Source organism: Lepisosteus oculatus, chromosome 12 (genome assembly GCF_040954835.1).
Source record: "Lepisosteus oculatus isolate fLepOcu1 chromosome 12, fLepOcu1.hap2, whole genome shotgun sequence".
NCBI lineage: Eukaryota > Metazoa > Chordata > Actinopteri > Semionotiformes > Lepisosteidae > Lepisosteus > Lepisosteus oculatus.
The window spans coordinates 8,009,763-8,031,936 of record NC_090707.1 but is presented as its reverse complement, the minus strand read 5'-3'; the positions used below and the strand labels follow the sequence as shown (position 1 = coordinate 8,031,936).

General features: G+C 46.0%; 1 protein-coding gene across 6 annotated transcripts in view; it reads left to right on the top strand.

The window, feature by feature from the left end:
• Window positions 1–22,174, top strand: part of myo1b (myosin IB) — a 95,805-nt gene that overhangs the window by 16,724 nt on the left and 56,907 nt on the right. For all 6 annotated transcript variants that reach the window (XM_069197218.1, XM_069197221.1, XM_069197220.1 and 3 more), the window contains exon 3: window positions 6,416–6,531. In XM_069197218.1, the coding sequence (XP_069053319.1) occupies window positions 6,416–6,531 (116 nt within the window). The remainder of the gene's footprint in view (window positions 1–6,415; window positions 6,532–22,174) is intronic.

Below are 22,174 nucleotides of genomic sequence, written 5' to 3'. Positions count from 1 at the left end.
CATGACATCAGGAGATCAGGCTGAATTGGTGATGATCAGTTGCTCTGTGTGCCACTTGCATCTTTCTTATTCTTGCTGACTGACCCCATTTGGGTATGAATATCCAGCTTCCTTGCTTATTTTCCCAATGCTGGCATTTTGTTTTACCTAAGTTACATTTTGTTTTCTGTAAGTAAACCCTTTTTATTTATTTTATTTCTGAGTAATATGGAACATTTGTCTAGGATACCTACCACAGTGCATTCCCAGCCATGGCGGTCTTATACTCAATGTAAAGGTTAAAGGTTAATAAATCGGTATTTTTCTGCACACTGAGCAATTTACTTGTGAACATCTCTATATGCAGATGCCGGCTAAACAAAAGTCCGTTCGTTGTGATGTCATCCTGGCTTCTCCTTAGGGATCTCCGTGTTAGTGGTTGAACACCTGGCGGTCATGTTCCCATGACTCACCTCTGCTGTGTTCACACCTGCAGTGGGCTACTGTGTCATCCCTGGCAGAGGATGCCAGTTCTGGGCGGGTCCATGTGTCCTTGGAAGGGGTGTCAAGGAAAATGAGGAGCCAGGCCCCCGAGCTGTGAGGGACTGGCCTGGCAGTGCAGTCCAGGATGGTGATGGCCTCTTTGCATAGCGCAAACATAGTGCTAGCCAAAACACTGGTATTGTCATTGGCTTGTAATTCTGCATTCTGGGCTGATCAGCTACATGATTCACAATGATATGGCTGGCAGATTAGTGATATGCTGACTGAGCTGAGTTAGGCGTAGCTGACAACATAGGGGGAGACGCACTGACTGATGTAATGAGCAGCAGAAAGGCCCAAGGCCGCCAGTTAGAGCAGTTCTGCCAGACCCTTACTTTCAGGTGTCCGTAATGGTCATGCCTGCTGTACAGCAGGGCACAGAGGTGGAGAGGTGGCGCATTGCTGGCTGACCAAACCCCGTGCCAATGGACACTGACCACTTCAATGTATTCATTCTTCGCATAGTGTAGTTTCTCCCTCCATCAGCCGTCAGACGGATGGATCCTTCTGTTAAAGCTATCCTACAAGCACAGGGTGCATTGTGGGACTACAACCTAGGATGGTCAGTGCACACAGACAGTTTAGAGACACCAGTGCACCTGGTCTTTGGAAGGTGGGAAGAAACCAGAGCACCCAGTGAACAGCCAAGTGAACATGTGGAGTGCGCTCAAGCTCCACACAGAAGATTCCCCAGGCCGGACTCGAACGCTGGTCCCAAGAGCTCATCGGAAGCTGCACCAGCCACAGTGCCGCTGTACATCAGCCCAAACCAGCTGATGAAAGGAAACTTTCACATTGCTACATCCTCTTCACAGATAGCTGCCATTAGTATAATTTACATGAAAGCAATTTGAACCGGTCTGTTCTCACATCTAAGCTTTCAGGCAGGTATGAGGCCCCAGGCAGAGAGGAAGCCACAAAGGGAGATAATCTCATGGGGATCTCGCCCTTAACACGCAGCCACGAATCTTATCCCCGTGGGGAATGTTATCACACCAGGTCATCAAGGACTGTTTACATTGTATACCACACCAAGCTGTAGTGTCTCTCTGTTCAACCACAGTGTACCTTGGGGTCCCTTCAGTAAGTAAGTGCTACCACTGAACTGCACATAGTGAGCATAAAACATCATTTATAACTGCCACAAATTTAGTTATAATCAAAATGTTCATTTTTTTATCAGATGTACCGATATTTTATTAAACACAGATGTTGTAGGTCAATTCACTAAGCTTATTAACAGCTGTTATCATTAGTGAACAGTTACAGGATGTGACTCATGCTGTACACCAGGTTTCGGGGGTGTCTTGTGGGATCGTCTCGCCCCGTTCTCCTCCTGGAGCCTGTTCACTGGCCTATGAGCCCTTGATGTCCTTGATGTATCATCCCAGCTCATCCCCCCAGATTGTTCAGTGGGGCTCAAATCTTGAGTGCAAGGATCCACAGCATAACTTTCACATTCTCATCTGGCAAGAAAGCCATTGTTGGAACCAGCAGGGGAACTTGCACTGTCCTGCAGGAATGCTGTCATGTCAGGTCCTCACCAAGGCCTGATCAGTCCAGATTGTCCAGTCTGCTATCCATCAGTCCCCACAGCTGCTGTTCAGCAGCGACAGTAGAGATTCTCCCAGAGTGCGACATGCTCTTGTGCTCCTTGTGGTGTCAGCAGGGTGGAGGGGAAGTTGGCTCTGTCCACTGAGGAAAGGGAGCGACAGGGAATAAAGCCATGAGAAGCAGCTCTGTCTTTCGCCCTCACTCTGGTGTCCTGTTGACACTCTTCCCGCACTCTGGAAGCCCTGGAACATGCAGCCCGACTTATAAGAGAGGTTATACAAGACGTGTTGCATTGCACTGATTGAAGTGGTAGATAATCTAGCATGCTCATGCGAGACCGAGCCGTTTCTCTGTCTTTGGTAAAGTAGCCTTCATTCCTGCATTATTCTTCAATAGGAGGCCTCATACCCTCAAGCACACTGTACCCCAGGTAGCTATTATACCTCTGGCTCCAATTAGAAGTGGCTTTAGGCTGCAGCGATTTAGAGAACGGCAGTCATTTGGTGTGAAGCAGGATTTTTCTTGTTTTGGGTTCTGTTGTTGAAGATATTATCATATCAGTTGATAAGCGTGGCCCGTATTCTATGATGGACTCGTTCTGGTGTGTAAGTGAGGTCAGTGTTGTAAGGCAAATTCAGCCATCCTCGTTGCCAGATGTTGTGTAGACAAAGGCACGACATTAAAGTTCAGGAACTGGGTTGGTTTATTATTCTACACACAGAAATCTTCGCGGGCCAGCACCTAAGATCCGGTCTTCTTTTGCGTGCCCTACACCAGAACACTGCGCAGTAACTGTGGCAAATGCAACATTCACACGTACCAGTCAGGACAGCTGGTACAGAGCTGCTGTGCTCCATCTCTAGGGCTCCTCTTCGCACCGGTAGAGGTGCGGAGGCTCTGTGGCTGGAAGGTTGCTGGTTCGTATCCCACGGCCGGCAGAGGAATCCTACTCCGTTGGGCCCCTGAGCAAGGCCCTTCACCCCGATTGCTCCAGGGGCGCCGTATAAAAGGCTGACCCTGCGCTCTGATCCCAAAGCTTCTCTCCCTGTCTGTGTGTCTCATGGAGAGCAAGCTGGGGTTTGCGAAAAGACAAATTCCTAATACAAGAAACTGTATATGGCCAATAAAGGGATCTTATAATCAACTTGACAGTGGGAGCCTTTCGATTTCCCCTTGTCTTTTTTTCAGGAATTTTCAGGTGCTTTTCTTTTGTCATTTGGGGCCATTAAAACCCATATGACCCAGGTCTAAAGGCTCTGTGTTTGTGTAGGTCTGCTGGGATAATGCCACTCATCCATCTTCGCTTCAGACCCTAAAGGGAGATTTGGTGCTGGAATTGTTACAATGGGGGTCGACAGAAAGTGTTTCAAAAACTGTAAGCAACCATTGGATGAAAAAAATTACTTGCATGGCAATTTAATCAGTGTTAAATGAATACTGTGAGTAACCCTGAGAACAGCCAGCCATGCAAGTTACCTAAAGGAAGTTTAAAGGAATATTTGAGTAACATAAAATACTTTTATCCATGCCATAAAAGTTTTCTGTTCAATGTAGAAGCTTCTTTTTGCAAGACCAGACATTGCACCCAGTGTTCCGAGGACTTTGCTTGATTAAATACAATAAAGCAGACTTTGGACTGTTTTGTAATTCTGATCGGCACCTTTCAAAATGGCCTTGGGGAAAAAATACAGCTCACCACTGTGTAGCCACTCGCGTGGTTTACTGCCAGCACTGCCTTTTCCTTTTCTGGCTCTGCTGCTCATTTGGAAGTGCTGTTAATGTATTGGTCTCTGTAGACCACGACTGCATGCCCAGTAGCACCGATATGAGATGGAAGTGCTGGGTTTCATCGCTGCTGTGGCATTTTTTTCCTCGTTTGTCTCAAATCTGAAAGGCTTGCATTGCCCATGAAAAACACTGAGCCCCCGTGCAGGGCCATGTGTCTCCATTCTGTGGACAGGGAGCAGCGTCTTGCACACATAGATGTGTCTCCATTCTGTGGACAGGGAGCAGTGTCTTGCACACATAGATGGTGCGTGCAAACGCTTCCCTGTCTGCCTTTTCGTTTCTGTATAAGTTCAGCCCTGTCAGCCCGGCTGTGTCCGTATAGAGTTTGTACATCTGAAAAGACTGGCACCACTTGAGTACTTGCAGCACCGTCATTGCCTGCTCACTGTAGAGTCGGGCTGGGCCAACCACTGAGCCTTTGCAGAGCTGGTGTTTCAAGCAGTCTGTCGCCTGTTGAGAGCAGCACACTTAGGCTGAGACAAATGCTGAGGAGCTTGGAGGATTATTGATAAACCTTGTTCTTGTCCCGAAGGCTTGATGTCCAGTGCCTTAAGGAGTCTTGTAGATTTGTGGAGTGTGGATTATGAAATGTTCTGTGATAGAAAAATGCTGTACCCAGAATTTATTGAACTATGGCTTTAGGGACTGTAGTTCCTCTTTAAAAAGAGCACAGCAGGCACTTCTTTACCAAAAGGGTTAGGGGAATGTGGAAGAAGCTTCCCAGCCATGTTGTTGAAACGGATACCCGGTCTTCTTTCGAGAAACAGCTGGATGAGATCCTTGGATCAATTAACGGCTAACTATCAAATGGACTCTCGACTGTAACCTTTAAGTTCTTCTGCCTGCTCTTTGTAATTGCTGATTTTATGTGAGCATATGGCAACACTTACACAGAGACAAGGCAAAAAAGTGAAGTGCGTAATGTTCCTCAGCCTTAGAAAGCACTTTGGTCTTCACCACATTTGGTCTTTTGGTCAATGTGGAATAGGGCCCCTTCCTGATCATTGTATACGAAGTACCTTTTTATTGTTTATCTCAAGCTTCAAGGCCATCCGTGATTAAGCAGCAGAGACGGAGTTTCTCTGGGGGGGGGCTCGGCTGGATTCAGCTCATATTTCTGTCGCGGTTTTTACCTCCATTCTCACGTGGTGACCCCTCGGCTCAGGAGCCGGTGTGGACTGGCTTACCGGCGCTCTGGCAAGTCCCATGGAGCGGCTGGAGTTCATCTTCTTCCGGCACGTCGCACGGAGCCGCTGTGAGCCCTGAGGGGGACGGAGCTTGGCTCCCGGAGTCGGCCGATCGTGGTGCATTTCTCGCAGGAGGGCTTTGGAATTCCCGGCATTTTTCTTTTTCTTTCCGTTTGAAATCTCAGAATGCTTTCTGACTCGCATGCCCGGACAGTGCCCAGGAATTTCCCCACGTGGTGCCGGGCGATCCCTGCTTCGTTCAGATCGGGTTCCGGCAGGGCTGAGGCAGCAAGCCGCCCCTCCCCTCTCGGCAGGGGATCAGTCGGTGAAGGTTGCTACCGAGCGTCTTGCACTCGAGAGCTTCGCCGCGTGGCAGCGCGGTGTAATTGTGCTCTGTGTGGCATTGTTTCCCTCTGTGCAAGGCAGAAATAGGGTTAGCAGAACAATTCAAGTTTTGGAGCCGTTCGTGCTGGGAGCAGGCAGCTCCCGTGCTCGTAGAGGGTACTGAGGACTCGTTCTTGCAACCACTTGACTCGTGTCCCAGTGCAAACAGCTGGATAACATGCCCTGCAACTGCCTTCCGCAGTGTTCTCCTGATGCAGTTTCCACATATACTGTCATCTCAACCCAGCTCTGCCCTGCAGTGCTCTTACCATGATTTTGCTTTGCTTTAGCATACTATGGCTAGTGCAACAATAATGGGTCTCGTGACTAACAGGTTGGGGGTTCAGCCCTCTCCTCTTGAGTGAGGTACTTTACCAAGCTGCTCCCAGTTTTATAAGTGAGGACTAGCATTGGGGGGGGGGGGGGTGATTTCTGTGATGGGCTGGTGTGCTGTCCAGATGGGGGGTGGGGGGAGTCACATGTTCTGTAGTGCAGTTCACACCACAGAAACCAGGAGGAGCTCTGGTCTGATGAAGCAGTATATGGAAGCTACCTTGCCTCAGCTTGCAATACTCTGCTTTTACCAAGGCTTTATCTCTGTGGAGATAAGAATAGAGAATAGAGATAGCTCACCAGCGATAAGAATGTTATACATACCAGTTCATCAGATTTCGGTGTTTTACAGGCTGGTGGGAAGACATTTATGGTTTACCTCTTCACAGGGAAATATCTTGCTACTGTTTTGAAGGTCATTGCTAGGAAATCTCTGCAGAGTCTCACACCTGTTGAGAACCCCCCCCAAAAAAAACTTAAGTATTTTGTGTAAAACCCTCGATTTAAACCACGTCAAAATGCTACATGCCAGCATTTCCATCTTAAGCTTTAGGTTCAGGCGGGTACCCATCCTATGTTAGGCCGTGTGCTGAGCCTCTTGAATGTCCTTTGTCTGACCGTGTCCTCTGTGTCTGTCTCCTGTCCAGACCTACATCGGCAGCGTGGTGATCTCCCTCAACCCTTACCGGTCTCTGCCCATCTACACAGCGGACAAGGTGGAGGAGTATCGCAACAGAAACTTCTACGAGCTCAGTCCACACATGTGAGTGAGGAGCGCACTCTTTCTTATTAGAACAGTCATCTTTAATATTATTTGGAGGGTTGTTTTTGATCATAGAGGTGGCTTGGCTTTAAGAACAAAAGAGAATGGGGGGGATATTCTCCAGTCACAGCTGTTTTATCATTTTTCAGGACAGCGTGCTACACGTTAGATCAGTTTCACCCTTGAGGTACTGGCAGAGTGCTGTAGTTATCGGTGTTTCATCACCCCTTCACATACAGTAGCTGGTGGTCTGCAGTCAGGAGGGTTAGTCTGACTCAGGGCAGAAACACAGGAAGGCTTTCACATGAGGAGCTGGCGTGTCCTAATGAACTATGCCGTTGCTCTCCTGACAGAACATACTGATCTCCGAGGCGAACTTGTTAACATCCCGCAGGACTGAACTGCATTCATGTATTGGCTGCCTTTAAAAACAAAAATTATCCATGCCTTCTTGATTAGCTCTTGCCAGTAGCTGACCAGTTGAAATTGTAAAGGACTTCAGGATATTTCAAAAACAAACCCGTGAAACACAGCCCTGTGTGTTCTAAACCACTGCTTCTCAAATTCTTATATATTTCGGTCTCTCCCAGCAGCCTATGTCCGGGGGCTAATTTATCTTCCACCTTTCCCTTTGTCTGCTAGTTTAATGGTTGTACACTTAAATCGCACAAAGCTTTTACTTTGATTTTATTTACTTTTGTTACTTTTCAACTTATCATGCAACACCCTTTTCAGCAAGCGCGCATTTCGATTAGGCGATAGAGTCCAACCTTTATTCTGGAAGAGGTGCCTCTGTCCGAGACGAAGCTCTGCTGGATCGGTCCCCGTTTAAAGGCGCGTGTAACAGCGAGTTCTGCAGTCGTGACGCCTGGAGGCCCGGGAGGACAGATGTGTCCAGCTGTTTGCTTTGGCTGGCTGCGAGGAAGAGGATGTTAGTGTTTTGCCTCTATTATGTTTTTATTGGTGAGTCCGTGTGTTAGTAGGGATGTCGTGCCTAGGAGGGGAATGCCTGTCGCCTGTTCCAGGGGATGCAATTCTCATCTCAAATGCTGCCATCAGTCTGAAAGAAAGCTGCAGGATTTCTTTCCTCTGTGCTTCCTATTGAATTTCTGCAGCAGCTGCTTCTGTAATCAGCCGCAGGAACGGGGGACGCACTGAGACAAGGCTTTGAAAGGCCAGTTCTCCAAGGCCCAGCTCACCCGTTATTGTCATTAGCACGTCATTTGTTCGGTAAACATGCAGGCAGGTCAGCAGCGAGGAGGCTGAAGGAATCCACCGGCAGTGTGTTCACACTGAAGTTACATCATTTAAAAAAAAAAACTAGGGGTGTGTCTGTTTTCATGGGAGTTAGAGAAAGGCATGCTCATTTTTTGTCAGGGCAACATTTTTGTAGCTCATTTGAACCCAGTTTTGTGTAGCCTCTGCTGATGCATGTTTATATGTTCTATAGTTTTTTTTCTTCTGTAAATGGCCCAATGTCAGCCAGCTTGCAGCTTGCTGGCTCGTGGCTGGCACAGACGTTTGCTGTGAGGGGCATCACAGGGTGGTTTCATCTTCCAGTGAATGTGTTAGTCAGTGAAAGCAAATGAAATGTTTAACATAGGCTAGGAGAGCAGAGTGATTAAACATGTTTAATTAGGGCCTTCAATTACACTGGGGTGACAGTAAACATCAGTTCCGACTGGTATTTGTTAAACGGCCTATAAATTGATTTCATCTGCGTCTCGTGTCATCTGGGAGGAGGATGTGTCCTGAGTAAGACTGTTTGTACTGAAGTGGCGAGTCTCTGAAAGGCTGTGACTCCCCTGCTGACTAGGCCCTGTATTAGCCTTTACAGCGTGGATGATGGCTCTCTTGATGTGCCCAAGAGTTTTCATAGTAATCAGGATTACATTATCTGTTGTATGATCTATCTACATAAGTTAATTTAAAAAAACATGTGCTAAAAAGTCTAAAAAGAAACCTATCCCTTACACTTTCAGCAAATTCCCATAGCGATCAGGAAAATGACTGACTTCTTTCTGGCAGGTGAACTGATGTTTTATTGAACACACGTGATGTTAGTATAATATTTATAAAATTCTGTTGATTGGCATGTGTCACCAGTGGGGGGGGTCTACTCTGAAAGAGTGTGACGTTGTACAGTTCTTCGACTGTGGCTCTCGTTCGCACCAGGTAGCAGATGCCTATACGTCACCTCGATCCTTATGTCACTCATCTCTGAGCCCTAGATGCCACATGTCATCCCACAAATGTTCGATGGGCCTCAAGGCTGGCTAAGCAGAACATCCACAGTATACCTGCGCCATTCATCTTGCTAGAAAGCTACAGTCAGAACGAGGACATGTGCTGTCCTGATAGCATGTTGTCTCATCAGGAGGGACAGCAAGTGAGGTCTGAGGACTCGATCAGGGTAACCATGCATTCAAGTTGCCTTGAGTCGGAGGTTCACCATGTGGCTTCACATTAGGATGGACCGTTTTCATATTTAGAGTTTGATCTCGAGGGATGGAATCATAGTAAAACAATATTGTATAGATAAAAGTTCACTAAGATTACTAAGGATGCGGAAATTCAAGGTTAACATGGCATGGTGCATCGCAACCAATGGTCAGCCCTGCTTGCAAACATTAAATCATTGTTGGAGTTTTTGATGCAAAGTTAAAGCTAGACTTCATTAACTGAAGAAGCTCCATATTTGAACTCATTAAACCAGTCAAACAGAACCTACTGTCCCTCTGTGATTTTCAGTGGGATTTCAGTGCTGTGAGCTCTGTTCATTTCAGTCTCTGCAGGTGGGATTTTTAATCTGCATGTGGTCTGTGGTTGTGCTGCATGTTTTCCATTGGTAATTCTTTCAACATCTACAGTGCCTTGCGAAAGTATTCGGCCCCCTTGAACTTTTCAACCTTTTGCCACATTTCAGGCTTCAAACATAAAGATATAAATTTTTTATTTTATGTGAAGAATCACCAACAAGTGGGACACAATTGTGAAGTGGAACGAAATCTATTGGATTTTTGAAACTTTTTTAACTAATAAAAAAATGAAAAGTTGGGCGTGCAAAATTATTCGGCCCCCTTGCGTTAATACTTTGTAGAGCCACCTTTTGCTGCGATTACAGCTGCAAGTCGCTTGGGGTATGTCTCTATCAGTTTTGCACATCGAGAGACTGATATTCTTGCCCATTCTTCCTTGCAAAACAGCTCGAGCTCAGTGAGGTTGGATGGAGAGCGTTTGTGAACAGCAGTTTTCAGCTCTTTCCACAGATTCTCGATTGGATTCAGGTCTGGACTTTGACTTGGCCATTCAAACACCTGGATACGTTTATTTGTGAACCATTGCTTTGTAGATTTTGCTGTATGTTTGGGATCATTGTCTTGTTGGAAGATAAATCTCCGTCCCAGTTTCAGGTCTTTTGCAGACTCCAACAGGTTTTCATCCAGAATGGTCCTGTATTTGGCTGCATCCATCTTCCCCTCAATTTTAACCATCTTCCCTGTCCCTGCTGAAGAAAAGCAGGCCCAAACCATGATGCTGCCACCACCATGTTTGACAGTGGGGATGGTGTGTTGAGGGTGATGAGCTGTGTTGCTTTTACGCCAAACATATCGTTTTGCATTGTGGCCAAAAAGTTCGATTTTGGTTTCATCTGACCAGAGCACCTTCTTCCACATGTTTGGGGTGTCTCCCAGGTGGCTTGTGGCAAACTTTAGACGAGACTTTTTATGGATATCTTTGAGAAATGGCTTTCTTCTTGCCACTCTTCCATAAAGGCCAGATTTGTGCAGTGTAAGACTGATTGTTGTCCTATGGACAGACTCTCCCACCTCAGCTGTAGTTCTCTGCAGTTCATCCAGAGTGATCATGGGCCTCTTGGCTGCATCTCTGATCAGTCTTCTCCTTGTCTGAGCTGAAAGTTTAGAGGGACGGCCAGGTCTTGGTAGATTTGCAGTGGTCTGATACTCCTTCCATTTCAAGATGATCGCTTGCACAGTGCTCCTTGGGATGTTTGAAGCTTGGGAAATCTTTTTGTATCCAAATCCGGCTTTAAACTTCTCCACAACAGTATTACGGACCTGCCTGGTGTGTTCCTTGGTCTTCATGATGCTCTCTGCGCTTTCAACAGAACCTTGAGACTATCACAGAGCAGGTGCATTTATACAGAGACTTGATTACACACAGGTGGATTCTATTTATCACCATCAGTCATTTAGGACAACATTGGATCATTCAGAGATCCTCGCTGAACTTCTGGAGTGAGTTTGCTGCACTGAAAGTAAAGGGGCCGAATAATTTTGCACGCCCCACTTTTCATTTTTTTATTAGTTAAAAAAGTTTCAAAAATCCAATAGATTTCGTTCCACTTCACAATTGTGTCCCACTTGTTGGTGATTCTTCACATAAAATAAAAAATTTATATCTTTATGTTTGAAGCCTGAAATGTGGCAAAAGGTTGAAAAGTTCAAGGGGGCCGAATACTTTCGCAAGGCACTGTACCGTGTGCCCATTGGTATGAATGGAATGCATTGATCAGTGTTTGGTAAAAAAATGTATAGATAATCCAAGGTGTACTCCGGGTAGATTTTTCTCTTAAAACCTGATCCTTCATCAGCTTTGATGGAATTCATGCAATGCATAAGCACGGAAAAGAACCTTATCAGTGCTTTACCATTAGGTGAATCAATTTCATTTGACAATTACAAAGTGTTTTTTGTCCACACAAGCTTTCTTATTCTTTTTTAAAAAAATTAAAAATGGGACACCAGCAAAGGCAGCAGTCTGGTGGTGCCAGGGGACAAAAATGTTAATTTAAGTGGAATACCTATATAGGACTGCAAAGAAGATGTGGTTCTTTGCTCTTAAAGTATATTTGGAATGTATTGCTACGTCTCCTAATCTCTTCTCAGAGACGATGCAGGGCGATCTTTCAAAAAGATCTAGGAAATTACCAGACTGACGTATCCCACTATATATTAGTATATTTTGCATTTGTAAACCATTTGCAGTGCTGTCATGTCACAGTTTGGATTTTTATGATAGTACGAATTTCCAGAATTTCCTTCAAGGAAGCAGTTCTGTGTTCAAAGATTAACTTGGGATGCAAAGGTAGCTGTAAATGTTCCATAGAGCAGTTGAAGATAAGGGCAATAAATAACATTGAAACAGTGGTTTTGTAACAGGATTGTACAAGTTTGCTTCACTGACTCACTTGCTTAACATTGTAGTGTCATTTCAAAAGCACTTAAAACCTACATCAGCCCTAAGACCTAAGCTTGAATTCTCCAAAGACCTGATATACGTTCAGGCTCACTGGTGTCTCTGTTGTGGCTTAGCCAAGTTTATTTTGAAGCATGAAACACTCGCAAAAGGTGATGACATTATATTTTACAAAACCATGCCATTTCTTTAGTGCACAGTGTCTATCATTAATGCATAAATCAGAGTGCGCTGAATTGTGTTAGCAGAGATAGTGGCAGCAACAGCTTGAATCTTTTCTTTTCTGAACGTGCCGGTTTCAAAGATGCTGAATGTTGGAGGATTTCCATTATAAAAGAAACAGGAATTATGCCACCCATTGTCTCTCACACATCTTTACAGCACTGAAGAGCAGTGGTCTCTGGGCTATTGACCCCCCAGTGTGTGGGCAGATGTACATATTTTTCTGATTTGTATTCGTGTTCAGTGCCCTGTTTTATGGTGTAATATTGAACCTTGCTAATTTGTCTTCTGATCAGAGAGCTCAGCAGAAGGATGGCTGTCTTTACAGGAGAAGAGAGGCGCCACCACATACTTCTGATTAAAAAGCAGTTAGAGCTCTGCATCTCCACTGGATCTCTGAGCACATCCATTGCCCTCCGAGTACGAGATGTTTTTGTCATTACTGACCCAGAAGAATTTAAAAGATCACAGTTGTGACTATTGTAAACCACACACATCACTGTTCTGTTGAAAAGAATACTGTCGAATTTCTTGTGCGTCAGCTGACAAAAATAGCAGTTAGGCCTTTCATTGTGAAGTGAAAAGCAGCCAAGGCCTTGTTTCGCAGTGAAGAGTTTTTTTTTTTGTTCGTATCCGGGGCGGAAGCGATCGGCCCAAGGCAGGCTGGAGGGGGTGACCCATGACGCGACGGGACCACCAGGCCGGGAGAGGGCTGGTGGCCTGGGCGCTGGACAGTGGCACGGCCACAGCCGCAGTGTCAGACGTAGCGCCCCTCTGAAGATCTCAGCCCTCTGCTCCCCAAGAGGTGGCTGTCACCTGTGGCACAGTGGGACTTCAGGGCTAAGGGCCAGATTGCTTTTTTTTCTGTAAATCTAAATTTCAACCTGAACATGGAAGTTCACACGCACTTGAATTGTCTTCAGTTTTACTGTATGTCCAGGAGTGGTGTCTTGGATACACAGGACTCAAAAGTCAGGCGAGACCTGTATTCTATACTGTCAGGTAGCCTAGAATTTCTGCTGGGTTTGCCGTTGTACACAGGCAATTTTCAACCTCTTCGTATTATATCTGAAGTGTTTGTTTTCCTGTTCTTCCGTGGATCTGTGCAGAAACTTGTGTACCATTAATAATGTCAAAATGCATAAATATTATCGCGGAAAGCTTTTGAGCCTTGCCTGCAAGCTTTTCTGTTGTGCATGCTGGTGATGTTGTGTGCTTTCTCTCCCCTTTGCAAAGACAGCTCACTGCAGGCTTTCTAGGCTCATGTATCTGAGGGAGGTTCGCAGCTGTAGGCTGTTCAGTCTTGACGCAGCACTGCTGAGTTACACTGCTAAACAGCCTATGCAACAAAACAGTCGATAGCTTTGCCCCAGTTGTTTATTAGGATATACACAGGTTATGCAGTTGTTAGCTAGGTGATCATTGTTTTTGATGATGGGGGACAACGCCACTTTTACGCAATAAACCCAAACATCATCAGCCACAGCTGTGCAGCGTGTTAGATTTACGAGTGTGACGTAACAGCATCGCAAGTCTCTCAGTTCTCAGTGCCTGAAGAAACCACAACAAGACAGAGCCCCAATGAATTATACTGGGGTGCCAGTCCTCCAGGGGCTCAAGAACACAAGAAAGGTTCCAAAGGAGGTGGCTGTTTGGCCCATCGGCACCGTTTGTTTTTTACAGGCTACCTGTTGTGAGGGCCTCATCCGAGCAATTTGTCACTTTGGCTCCTGCTCAGTTTTAAACACACTTCCCCGTGGTTTCCACTTTTCTGCTCTGCTTCACGTTTCTTGCCGTTAGGTTGGCTTTGTCTGTGGGAGATTGTGAAGTCTTGAATTGGGGTCTTCTGCTAGTCTTCCCTTGTCCCTGTAGGACTGATTCCAGAGCTGCGCTAACTTTTCTTGTATCGTGGGTGACCAAAATTGAAGATGCCATTCTAAATGAGGTTTTACAAGTACATTAATAATTTTAACACCACTTGGCTTATGTTCTACACCTTTAACTTTACTGTACATGCTAACATTGGTTGCCTTTGATATGCAGGGGCTGAGCTAAGGTATCAGCCTGATAAATCGGCCATGGGGAACAACCTTCACCTCATGTAAGATTTTCTTTTCACAGAATCTCCTTACTCTATGATTTTCCATGCCTTCATTTTGCCCACTTTCTGGTTGTTTCAAGGGATGTTTTTTAGATACATTTATTTATTTTGTCGTACGTCCCCTGTAATTATATCAATTGCTTCCACTGTGGAAAAAAATCTTTTGTTTTAGGGCAACCTACATGTGCTTTTGTCTGTTCATTGGCTCAACCTTCAGCATGTGGGCGTGGTTGTAATTACTGGCTTCATTCCTCAGTCAAGGCCAAAATCTTGTGAAAATTTGTAACTGAATTGAAAATTGTTTTCCTTAAAACACCAGTTGCTGCGACTGAGTTTAGATTAAAACTAAAATTCCAACGAAAGTATGAAAACGAGGTCCTAATTGTGTGCTTAACACAAAGCTCTTTATTTTGACTTCTAAGTAAAAGGGCCATTAGCGACACCAGTTCCTTGAATTAACGTCTTTTTCAGTACCATGCTGTTTCCATCATGTTGACTGGTAGGAATAAATTTAGAGCAAAAACTGGCACCGGTTCAATTCCAAAAAGGCATAAAGATATTTCGGATAGCAAAGAAACCGCTGGTGCCATGGAGAAAAAAATAGTTAAATTGCTTTTTAAACATTCCTTTCTAATCACCTTAAACCGTGAGGCCCTAAGCCAGGATTGACTTCAGTGGCGTTGATCTGAACGGCGATGTCATTTCATGTGAACGTTTCAGGACCTCTGTCACTTTCAGATGACTCTGCAGCAGCAGTTGTTCGTGCTCAATTCACCCCCTTTTTACTCTTTCTTAATCGTGTCTGGGAGAAGTAAAATAAACACTGATATTAGAGCAAATCCCCAAACCTTGTTTGCATTGCAGCAGTAAATCAGTCTTGACAACAGTTTTAAAAGTGCGGAATGGTTTAGAATTGTTCCCCATCTTTTCTGTTTATACTGCTTTCTGTGGAATGAATACCTGTGGCTCAAGGGTTTGAGATTACAAAGTATGAGCTCAGTGCAGTTGGCGGTTTTAGGCATCCATTGTGGAGATGTCATCACCAGTGCAGTCTGGGACTGAGCACCTAGTGTCCTAGTGAAATACCTACAAAACAAAACCCCACTTCTGGACACAGGGCTGAGATGACCAGGTGTCCTGTCTGCTGTTCAGTGTGTTGCCAATGTGGAGGTAGTGCCCACTGCCAGCTTTGTTGGGTATGATTCCTCTCTGGCCTCTCGGGTGCCCCCGCTCTCAGTGCTGAAAGCAACTGACTCACGGAGCTATTGTGTGAAACTCTGAGCACTCTGCAGCTGGTCTGCTCCTAATGAGCCGTAATTGACCAGAATTACGGTAAAGAATAATAAGCAGCCATTATTGGAAAGCATTTCTTTTCTTCAGACCGTGCAGCAAGACCGCAGTGAAGTTGGGGCAGGGGAATGGAGGGGAGGGGGCATGAGAGACCAGACTTCCCCTCCGCTCGGGCCGAGAGAGGCGTTTGCTTCGAGTTTTACAGAGCTTTTCGGCTCTTCGGCTCAGTCATGCTCCTTCGTCTTCTCCAGCGAGCAACCAAGGTGTGGGAAAAGACGTCACTCCGGCATGATTTTTAAAAATGAATGAATGAATTTGGAAGGAAAAGAGAAGGATGCATGTTTGTGAAAAGGGAAAGGGCTCTTTGTCTCCTGCCACCTCGGTGCGATTAGTGGGGGTGATGGAACAATTAAGTCACCAACATCCTGTGCTTGGATGCCAATCTCATCTCATTTAGGTGATGCAATGCGTTGTCTAGATCTTCAGAAAAGTTCCAGTCCTACTGTTGGTGTCACCTGTATAACAGAGGGACAGAGTGACTATAGGCCTATATCTGCAGGATCAGGCGCTGATAAGCACCTCTGTATCCCCCTCGTATTTCAAAGAGTTCTGATTCAGGATTTTATTTGGAAAGAAAGGCAAAACAAGGTATCTAGGTTTTAGCCTGCTACAGAAATATCAGTTGTGCTTGGGATGTCCTTATGCTTTTATGAAGTATTTCTGATTTGTAGAATCTGTTCAATTGAATACTGCGTCTGTTTCTGGGAGACTTGCCGAAGCGCAGAGTGGTGCTTCAGCTTCAGAAGAGGCAGGCAGCTGGATCTTTGCTGAGATTGGGTTTCACAGTGCAATCAGAGGTAATTTGACCCCCAGTGCTGTCTGTTCTCCCCACATGGCAGGGTCAGGCCCTTTGTACCTCCTGGGACTGCCCTTCCTAATGTTTACTCGAGCAGAACCCCAGCATTTGGGAAGTATAATGTTAGGGGTACGTAGGGAAAGCTCTGAGAAGAATGCTAAAAATTATAATTAAAGTACAGGAAAAAAGAGCACCCTGCAAGCTTATTGTGTGGGTTTCCCTTGGCATTGCCCTTCTTGATCTTGCAAGAGCAAAAGCGTTAGGACGTGACTCACTGGGAGCCCGGAAGAAACAGGAGCATGAAATCTGTCCTTCTCTCCTAGTATGGATGAGGGTTGCAGCCTTGAAGAGCATCTGATTGAGAGGAGGCCGTGCAACCTTCTAGATTTCTTTTTTTTTAAAAAAACAACAACAGCAGGTTTTGCCAAGTATTTAGTCTGTAAAGCGATGATCTCAATTCTATGCAGGCGTCTTATCCAGTTTCGCTTTGCGGGTTATCAGGTGTTTGTTCCAAGTCAACAAGCTATTGTTGTGGTTTTGACTGCACAAATGTGCCAGACACAGGATTACATGCAAATATCCTTGTGAAGATCAAAGTGATGTGGAGGTCAGCTTGCAGGTAATTGCCGTCTTGCTGTAGTTTAGGCTTGTGCTAGGGGATGAGTGCGTACATGACGTTCTGCTAGCAGAAAACAGCACTGCAATCTTGGCTGCCTCGAGGCTTCACAAGGAGATCTGCTCGTTCCCCTGTGATTTGAGTTACCTGTGAAACAGCTTGCCAGATCCCATTCCTATGGGTTTCGTGCTGTTTTTTTGTCTTCCTGGAAGCTGGACATCTGGCTGGAGTTGAAAGCACCTCCTGGGATTTAGTGCAGATTAGTTCCAGGCTTGGGAATCTGCCGGTTTCATTGCGATGGTAGGTGTGAAGGGACTGAGGTCACAGCAGAGTTAGGTAACCAAGTCTAAATGCCTGCAGCAGCTTGCGGCTTGTAACGATGAGTAATGAATCCAGAATTGCAGTGATCCATGGTTGCAACTGTGGCCTTGAGGAATGCGTCTCCGACATGGACCCCACCAGGGAGACCAAATGTGGACCTTCTGCAGATGTTGTCCAGTTTTACCCAAATAATGCATGAGGAAAAGACATTCAATGTCTCTAACCTAAGATCAAGATGTGAGCTCTTGTCTTGTCTCACAAAATCTCACCTTTGTAATTTCGTAACTGGTGACCTGCCTCACGAGGCGACAGAAGATATTGTTGGATGGTGTCTGGGAATAATAGGACCGTCCTTTGCACCAGTTGGTACAGCACCTCAGTTGGTTCTCGGTGAAAGCAGTGTTTTGCCCCTGGTGTTGTTTTAATCTTTGAGTTGGAGCTCTGTGTCTGAAATGCAGCTGGTGTGTAAGTGCTGTGGCCAGGCTGAGGCTGAGGGTCGTTCTGATCCTTCAGTAGAACTGCAGTCCCTCCCTGTAACAGAGATGATGATGATGATGATGATGATGATAAGCATTTGTTAATTCCCTGCAGCTGCCAGCAAGGGTGCATGAGGAGAAAAATGCATGAGAACTAGCCTGATGTTTTCACAAGCCGTGTCAGCGAGTGGAACGATTACCTTTACAGAATCTAAAAATGCTGGCGCGTTCCAAAGCCACCTCAGGGCCTTTCGCTCCTGTAAGCTGCTTGTTCACAGCTGGGGTCCAGGGGCTGGAGTCAGGATAAGCGCCACCGTGACCAGGCTGCTTTCAAATTTGTGTCTGTCCTGGAGAGTGTCCGCGGCGCATGAAGCCTCAGTCCTGGCAGACAGATGGTGCCCGTAGGATGCCCAATCCCCATAATAGTGCGCATTGACTCTACTGCCATTAGCAGGAACAGTCCACCTAACTGGCCGACATCATCTGAACATTAATTCTGCGTGGAGGGTCAGAGCGCTTTGAAGCTGGTTGGCTGAACAAAATTGAAGCTATCCCATCACATCCCTCTTCCGCACAAAATATACTCCTGCCCACTGGAAATCGAAGAACCAGGTAGAGGGGATAGCGGAGTTCTACTTTATTGATATCAGTAAAAAAAATAAAACGCCCCATTTCAAAGCAGGAAGCTCACGCTTGTAACACGTTTGTTTTATAAGGTTTACACTCGGGAGAGGGAGAACGGTAGGCTGTTGCTTTTCATGGAGAAATGTAATGAAATGTCTTGGTGTTGCCTTTCGTGAAGTTGGCGTTCCAGTGTGCCCGTGGGAGGGTCTGTCTGTCTGAGCAGTGCACTCTGATTGATCGATGGAAGTCGGACTTAGTTTTAACAGGCAGCGCTGCTGCATTGTGCTTTAGGTGTATACAGTGGTTGTGGTGCCATCTGGCTTTATTCCCCTCCATGATATCTCGCAGATAAGGGTGGGCACAGGTGTCATCTGGCCCAGATAGAGTGGCACACACCAGTACACCTGGATGCCCAAGCAAGGGTAACTCGCCTCCTGTCCCTGTCCACCCTGCACTCATCTTTCCCTCCTCGATCAGTCCGTTCATTCGGTCGAGATGAGATTGTAGCTGGTGTGGGGCAGAAAGACATTGCACAGGTTAGATTTTTTTTCTCAACTTAAAAACCAACTTTTTTTTTCCCGGAGCGCCACTGAAGGTTTCACATTCTGTTAAAGACCGAAGGTTTCCTCCTTCTGTCTTCACTTTTGCATGCCAGGTGCACTGTCGGTGCCATAATTGAAGTGTTAAGTATAATTGATTTTATAGAGACTATCTGCAGTTCTAAAACTGCTAGAGATTTGAGACTATTTATTAGCTAACTTGACGTGAATGGCTTCAGGTAATTTCTGTCTTTTTAGTGTTGAAAATAAAACTCCTAGTGGTGCAAAATATTTATTCAATTAAGTGTTTGAGAGCTCAGCTAGGGATTAAAACCACGAGATGGAGGAAGCACAGAGAACTAGGAGCGCAAAACCCTTACCAAGGGCTGTAGACCCAGCCACTAATGTGTAGTTTCAGCTTTGCAGTGGCCTGTTGCTAGGTTTTCCAGTAGCGCTGGGCTACAATGTGGTTAGTTGGGGGGGTGAGGGATGAGTTGTTCTCTCACATGCGTGTCCATTACATACATTAACCTGTAGCTACTGTAATTAGTGTGAAAATATGATTATCACCTGCCAACCTGCTATTTACTGCATAACAGGCCTATGAATGTGTCGATAGTGGTTTTGTTACACGTTTGTGCTTCCTAACTGTACTTATTCATCTCATTCTTTTCTTGGAGTAGTGGTTTGGCAGGTTTCTCGGGGGAATCGAAGCATTGTTTGTACACCGATGTTTGTCTACGGGTCTGTTCAGCTGGTGTTGTGGGTGGGGATGGGGGGATTTCCTGCTGTTTTTAAGCTCCGACGATCTGAATGGACACAGATGCTGTGGGGAGGAGAGAGGAGGGGGGTCGTGGTGCCCTTCTGTCTTTTGAATGGCAACTTGAAATCGGTGCATGCTGTTAAGTGGCTGATTAGATATCGGTCGTTGAGACCTGTCCATCTGGCGCACGCTTATGGAAATTAGTCGTAATCACGGGCCAGTGTGTGTGTGTGTGTGTGTGTCAGTTCCAGCAGCATCACAGTCGCCCACCTCCGTGTAGGTGGAATGAGATGCAAATCTAGATATGCCTCCGGTAACCGACGATAATGAGCAGCTGCGCTCGTTAGGAGCGGAGTGGAGGTGGCAGTTTGAAGAGACGGACGCAGAGCTCAGCCCGTCTCTGCGGTTTTTGCTCTCGGCTGTAGAGGCTCTGTTCCTGCTTTTGCCCGGTCTGCACTCGGCAGACTAGGTCCCTGCTGATCGCCTCTCTGTGGCTAACCTTCCAAAAATATACCTCACACCTGAAGAAGGCTCCACGGCCGAAACGTTGCGTTTTCTTTCTTTTTTTCAGCATGGAAAAAACCTATTACTTGTCCCCTAACAAAAATATATTGGTATGTCTTCTGTTTCACTTGAGCAGCGTACTGTGAGGCACCATGCTTTGCCAAAAGCTTTTTGGGAATAAAAATGCTGTATAAGTGATTTTGATGGTGCATGAAGAAAAATTGTTTTCCCCCACAGTTAACATCAGAAAATAGTGGGTATTCATCAGTACAGTTTTGTAGGACATTAGGAAACAGTTGTCCACATGCCAACCCCTCTGGTGCTGGTGATCCTTGGGTCTCTTCTCTCCACGGTGTGCAACATCAGTTGGGCTCGTGCCAAGCCTTGGTTGTCGACCATGATTCTTCTTAATCATGACTTCCAGGCCTTGACAGCCGCTGTTAAGCATTCTCTGTACAGCCCGATGAAAATCTTGCTGACAACAGAGGTGGTAATGTGGCTGGACTCTTGCTTTCCAAAGCCTTACCCCGAAACCTTGCGACCTTCTCATATAAAAGGGCACCACAGTCCAGTACGCCCTGTACACCAGTACACCCTGTTCATAACTTTACAGGCCAGTGGTGGTTTTCAAGAGCACTTCCACTTTTATGCTCAGTCTTTTCCTTTGGCATCCTTGGGGCATCATCACTGGCCCTAACGCACTGTGAATAAGACCTACAAAAGAGTGCTGTGCCTGCTAAACATCATTACAGTAGCTACTGTTTGGCTTTTCATGTGCCAGCTTAGTGATGTGGATTTCTTTCACCTGTTATTAATACAGTTGAATGGGGGCAGAGTGCAGGACCAGCAGCCTGTCGGATAGGGGTGGGGGAGTCCAGACCTGTTCTGCCTTCGACCTGTGTCTCGTGTACTGTAAGTTATTTTTAGCAGTGCCTCCCCCGCTCAGGCCCGCCCAAGGTCCCCTGTATTTCCTGTGATTTGCAGAGCTGCTGTCTGTGCGACTCGGAGTCTGACTGAGTCAACAGTCGGACTCCTGTGCTGCAGCCCTGTCTGCGCTGTGCCGGCAGAGCTCGGCTCACAATGGCTGTGTGTGTCTGCTGTCGGCAAACGCAATTGCACGGTCCCGTCTGATCAGAGGTTACACATCCCAGTGCAGGCCTGGGTTATTCTGGGGTCAGAGGTGCTGCCTTTGTCCGTCTGTATTTTCCTCCTTAAATGCAGCCTTTTTATGCCCTCGCTCGCTGTCCGTCTGGTTTTTAGATGTTTTCTTGTGGCTTTCCTGTTTTTGTGTTTTGCGGTGGGCGCTTGCGTTCAGTGCACGGTTCACGCTCACTTGACTGGCCAGTCCTTAAACCTGGCAAAGCCAGAAGAAAAAGGAATGTTTTTTTTTGTAAAAATAGGACTTGAGAATATTAAAACTAAGAAACACACTGGGAGAAAGCTGCAGGGAGCCTGCAGTTTCGGACACAAGAAAGTGTTTATTTCCATCTGTATGTCGCTCGTGACACCTTCTGCCAAGACGCATAATGTCATCCGTTGCATCTTTCTTATTTTGGCTCATCACTGGCAAATCTGAGCTTCTTCGTGGGAAAAAAAGTCCAGAGGAGGCTCAGAGCCAGGGCAGTGAGTGGGCATGGGTAGGTGTCATGGGCCAGAATTTTTTAAAACGGCTTGTGCTAGTTTAGAACACCTCAGGGCACAATGTAAAAGAAGGTATTGATCGATTTAATCCATTGATTGAACTATAGTTTCAACAGGCCAGACAGATCTTGGACAAATGGTCTTATTTTCATGTTGAGCTTAGAGACCAGGTGCACAACCAGACTAGACAGAACAGAGGGCGGCACACCTAGGGCTTCACAGCTGTCACTGGAGTGTACCGTGACAATATCAGGACAGCCAGGTGCAGCTGCCCTTGCCAGTCTTCAGCAGCCATGCAGTGTCATAGAAGTTTGGGTGCTGTATTCAGCTACTCGAAATGTGCTTGAAGTGGGCATTGGGAGTAAAAAATCGGTGAAATACACCTTTTAATTTTGGTACCCCTGTACCTCTTTTTAAGGTACTAACGAACTTAATTCATTCCCAGAAACCCTTTCGTATAGCAAAAATCT